This window comes from Berghia stephanieae, chromosome 2 (genome assembly GCF_034508935.2).
Source record: "Berghia stephanieae isolate SIO BIC M18660-M18661 chromosome 2, UCSD_Bste_1.3, whole genome shotgun sequence".
Lineage (NCBI taxonomy): Eukaryota > Metazoa > Mollusca > Gastropoda > Nudibranchia > Aeolidiidae > Berghia > Berghia stephanieae.
The window spans coordinates 11615384-11621159 of NC_088361.1; the positions used below are offsets into that span (position 1 = coordinate 11615384).

At 37.1% G+C, this 5776-nt stretch overlaps 1 protein-coding gene across 1 annotated transcript in view; it reads right to left on the reverse strand.

The window, feature by feature from the left end:
• Positions 1-4639: 4639 nt before the first annotated feature.
• The window catches only part of LOC144964322 (arrestin domain-containing protein 3-like), a 48436-nt gene continuing 47299 nt past the window's right edge, over positions 4640-5776 (reverse strand). Inside the window, exon 7 of the mRNA XM_078898425.1 lies at positions 4640-4894. Within this exon, the coding sequence (XP_078754551.1) occupies positions 4719-4894 (176 nt within the window). The 3' untranslated portion in view covers positions 4640-4718. The remainder of the gene's footprint in view (positions 4895-5776) is intronic.

A 5776-nucleotide genomic window follows, 5' to 3' on the forward strand; every position in this document is an offset into this window, starting at 1 on the left:
CTGTGTGTTTTGTTTTTTTTTTAATTTCATCTGAATGGGTTGTAAAGACTGAAATGGACAATAAATAATGCTGGAATTCAATGCTCTGATCTGGTCAATGCATTAGTTATTCGATGAAAGATAATAAGTTGCAAGAAATTATGGGAGTTTTTTGGTAAAAAGTAATAAACAAAAATGCATATATATGTAACAACTTCAAAGAAATAATTAACAAAATATCTAAGACTAAAATGGAATGTTTCAGGTTCAAAACCCTTCTTTACTCCTTAATACATTATCTGGTCTTTAGGTAATGTATTTATGTCTTAAATGTTTTTGTTTTTTGTTGGTTGAATAAGAGTGTTGAAACCCGAAACGTTCCGTGTTTGGTATTTTGTTCTTTTTTTATATAAATGTTGCTGCTCGAAGCTCGAAGAAGAAATTAATAATGTGAAATTGATTGTAAGCTTCAATTTAATTACAAAAACAAATCAAATGAACGTTTCGGGTTTCCCCTTTATCAACAAAACAGGATGAACGAAACACCACATCTGTGGTGTTTCGTTCATCCTGTTTTGTTGATAAAGGGGAAACCCGAAACGTTCATTTGATTTGTTTTTGTAATTAAATTGAAGCTTACAATCGATTTCACATTATTAATTTGTTATTTTTTGAAGCTGTTATTAATTTTTTTTTTTTTGTTAGTTTTTTACTTTGATGATAGAAGTTTGTTACGCACTCGTATTGTAATTTGTCATAGCGTCATACATTGATAAAACATTTTCCTTCATTTTGAACAGAAATAGTCTAGAGGAAACCTTCATAACCCTTTCATAACGTCCGCCAAAAATGTTTTAACGGAATCGGAATGCGATATATATGCGGAGTGTTATCATGATTAGTGCCGGTCTGTAGACATTGAGCATTTTTAATAAAATGTGATTTTGTATGCGGTAATCATAGGATCCATAATTGGTTACAATGGTTTTCCATACGTGACTCGCGGTTTGGCCTTGACACAGCACAGACTAAATGTGTCAGTTCACGGCAGCAAACGTACACGCCGACTGCTCCGTCTGTTTTGTTTTATCAGAACACTGATGTCTATAAACCATATTAGGTACCCTTTTATGCCCCCATCACAGTTAAATAAAAGGTAAATGCCGTTTTAAAAATATGTTTTCAGTTAAAGTGACCCACTTTCATTCTTTCAATCATTCATTCATGTTTTCTTTCTTTCCGGTAGGTAGTAAAAGTATGGTGCTCCGTTTGAGCACAATATTTGTTACTGGGTACATGTATGTGTATAGTGCACTGTCCACTAAAGCGCCTTACAAGGGATCCCTCTCTAGCCAACAGAAACACTTAACAATTTGAACTGATGTAATAGCAATATATATATATATATATATATATATATATATATATATATATATATATATATATATAGATCCCTCTCTAGCCAACAGAAACACTTAACAATTTGAACTGATGTAATAGCAATATATATATATATATATATATATATATATATATATATATATATATATATATATATATATATATAGATCCCTCTCTAGCCAACAGAAACACTTAACAATTTGAACTGATGTAATAGCAATATATATATATATATATATATATATATATATATATATATATATATATATATATATGCTCCTGGCAACCTTTTTTCCATTAATTCCAACTCTGAAAAAAAAAAGAGAAAAGAAATAGTTGTCCTATTACTATTAACTCATCACTATTATACTCCTTTTAAAAAAAATATATTTTGAGCCATGTGGCCCCTGGTGCCTGAATTTATCCCGGTTTCTGTAACGTTAATCGCCCTCATAGCGATTGTCTGTTTAACACTCAAACACTCTACCATTCAGCGATGGGCCCTTAGCCTTCACACCAGCAGTCGTCTTCTGAAATGTTTGTCTGAATTGACTGAGAGTTCCAAAAAGGACTTTCTGGAAATGCATAAAGAGGAAACGAATGCGCTGGACAGGGAAAAAATTCGGACAAAATTAGATAGATGCACCAACCCCCTAAGTGCAACTGCGCATCCTGTTTGCCTTGAGAACATCGCTGATGGAAAAGTAAGCCCTCAATCTGTCAATGTAGACGATTCTATCAGCATCGGTACCATGGACATGAAAGAATTTGAGAAAACATGGCCCAATGAATTCTATAAAGCACCTTCTACCAAAGTGACAACAATGGCAGCCGGGAAAAAATCTTTCAAAGTGACCGTGGTCCAATATACGACACAAGTTTGATTTATTCTCGCGCTATGGGATTAATGGCTTGTCGAGATTTTGACATAGAGTCTCTCTTTAAATATGAACTGGCACCATTCCCGACATCTTTATTCAGTGACAATGGAGACATACGTACTGCTACTACAAAAGCTGCTCTGAAGAGAAATCTGCAAGAAACTGTCTCTGCTTGTGGGGGACAACATCCTGAGATCGTGATCTTAGATGGATGCGCACTTCTTTATTGTGTAAACTGGCCATCCAAAGGAACCATCCAAGACTATGTCAATAGTTTTTGGACACTCTTATTGCCGAAAATGGACAGAAGTGACGTGCACCTTGTCTTTGACAGATATCATGATTTCAGCGTCAAAAGTGCTACTCGACAAAGTCGCAGTATAAAAGTTCGAACGGTACACACTCCTCTGCCTGCTCAAGGCTCAATTCTTGCCTGCACTGAGAACAAAAAGCAATTGATTAGCATACTCTGTACGGAATTAATGTCCAGGGCTGTAGCTCAACCACGTGAAAGGCGTCTCGTTATCACAGGACACGAAAATGCTCCTCTCCAAATTAAAAATGGAAAAGTCTCCACAAGGACAGACTTGGAGACGACACACGACGAAGCGGATGTCCTTATGGTGAAACAAGCAATACATGCTGCTTCATTGACCAATGTTGTTAAGGTGGTTAGTAACGATACGGATGTCTTTGTACTGTTAGTTCATTTCTACCACAAGCTTGACTTGGACTCAGTCACTGCTCGATGATGATGGAAGCTACAAGTAGGGACCGTGGACTTGTTGACATTGGGAAAACGGTCTCGAGAAATCAAGAAATTGCGCCTTATCTTCTTGCAGCACATGCGCTATCTGGCTGTGATACTGTGGCTAAACCGTATGGTATAGGGAAAAACACAGTCATCAAAGTTCTTCAAAAGGGACACAGACTGGACAACCTTGGGAACACCAGTGCCAGTTTTGAAGATGTTATCAAGAAGCCACCTTCTTCATAACTGCATGCTACGGCGTTCACGATGAAGCAACTATGCCTGGCGCCAGGTACAAAGTTTGGCTGAAGAAAACGGGGAAAAATCATTAAAAAGGTCCCTGACTTGAAAACCATACCCCTACCTCAGAAGCATTCTGTGAGAACACCAAAAGAGCGCACATTCAGACAGCAATTTGGTATCATAGTCTTCGAAAAACTCCCCCAGATTTACAACCAACAGATTTTGGATGGATGAAGTTGCCAGCAACCAAATCACTTGTTCCAACCACAGTTCCAAGCAACACACCGAGTGTACCGCCCGAGTTGTTAGAGACTAATCAATGCCGATGTTCTTCTGAACAACCTTGTGGATCATCAAAATGTGGCTGTGTTGCCACGCAGCTTCCATGCACAATATTTTGTAAATGCCATGATCGTGAGTGCTGTCAAAATCTCCTTTATCAAGCTGCTTCCATGTCAAGCGATGAGTCAAGTGACAAAGACATTGATGATGAGTGATTTAGTTTACCAGAGATACATGTCAGATATGCCGAAAATTGTCATTCTATTTTTTGTCCTTCAGTAAATATCAATGTAAAAAAGCAAAGGCGAAGAAAACTAAAGACTCAAAACAAGGCACGGTCTTTCTATATGGAGACTCTCTCCGTGTTTTTGTGTGATCTGACACCGTTTCCACACAAAATGTCAATTTTGATTATCCCAATTATACTTTCACCGCTGTAGGAAATTTAAATACCGACAAATAGCATAAATAACCTAAATTCTGTATTGGTCTTGTCAAGGCCTTCAATTTGATACCAAACACGGCTATATTTGGGTCATTTTACGAGACCATCTTGGCAGTGACCTTGACCTTTTGGATAGTTAAATTGCTAATAACTTGTCAACCATTCGGCCAATTTTTAAAAAAGAAGTATTTTTGTAATTGATTTGACTAAATCTTTCATTCTGTATAATATAAAATGATTTTTGAGGATTTTTAAAAATGACCTTTTCGTGACCTTTGTGGCGTAATTTCTCAAAATGATCAATGTGCTCAGGGCAGCACTATTCAGACATTTAATCTTGAGATGTTCAACTTTGATAAAATGCAAAAAAATATTTGGCGGACGCTTTTTTTGGGTTATGGTTAAAATCATGATTTGGCAACCAGACTAAAAGCATTTATTTCATAAATCGACAGACTTTCTCTAAAAGTCTGAAATCTGAGTTTGTCGGGGGAAAACTTGTGATATATTTCGCCTAACAGGCGTCATTCGTGTCTCGTTCTACACGTTATGTGTTGCTGTTGGCTAGGGACCCCTTGTAAAGCGCTTTGAGCTCGTTTAGTGGATATTGCACTATATAAAAGCTCTAGTTTTTTTTTTTTTTTTGGGGGGGGGGGGTTTGTTTTTTGTTTTGTTTTGTTTTTCACAATTCAATGTGATTTTTTTTTTTTTTGTTGTTGTTTTGACAAACCAATGTTCAAGTAACCAGACGTGTACTTTCGTTCTGTTGCTGCAGAGCGAGGTTGGAGGCCCTCCTGAAATTGTAGTAGGTATAGCAAGGGCTGTATTCCTTGTTCAACATGGTGTTATGATCGTCATCTTCATCTCTGACGTGGAATTGACACATAGAGGACGGGTGGAAAATCGGGTATACTGAAATGGAGTAATAGTTTTAAAAGTTTAAGGCAATAATTAATTAAAATGTTTAGGGGTGAAAGATGTGGTACAGGAGAAAATGGAGGGTAAACGAAGAAGGGAAAGACCTAGGCCGAGATATATAGATAGTATGCGCTTGGCTAAAAAGCTCATAACATTGCCATCCGGACGTATAACGGACCAACACACAAAACTGTGTGTATCCATGAACGTTTATAGTCGGGTTAATACAGTTCAGTGAGCATTAGTCATAAACGCGGATGGCAAAAAACAATAACAAAGACCTGAGTGACGTCATCTTCGAACTATCTATAGAAGAAAAAAAAAACATTCTAGAATGGACAGAGATGAATGGAAGAGAGTTATAGATAGTATGCGCTTGGCTAGGAAGCTCACAACATTGCCATCCGGAATTATAACGGACCAACACCCAAAACTATGTGTAACCATGAACTTTTATAATCTGGTTCATACAGTTTAGTGAGAAGTACTCATAAACGTGGATGGCAAAAAACAATAACAAAGACCAAAGTGACGTCATCTTTGTTCTATCTATACAATACCGAAAGGAATGGACAGGCTTTTGTTATCGCTGAGTGCGGGCAGCCAACGTCTATGAGGACGACGCTGGGTTGTATGTAAGTCAAGTGAATAAACATGGGAGATAATACGCTTCAACAGTCGAAACGTCACTTCCTTCGTAATGACGCATGGTAACTTAGTAACTGGCTCTAAACTATCAGAACAATGGCGGACACCGTTATGAAATATTTCTCCGACGAGTGTATCCAGAGAAAAAAAAAAGCATTATAAATCTGATCATGTTTTGACTTTTACAAAGAATGTAAAGTTCTAGCCAGCATGAAGAATAAAAAGTAC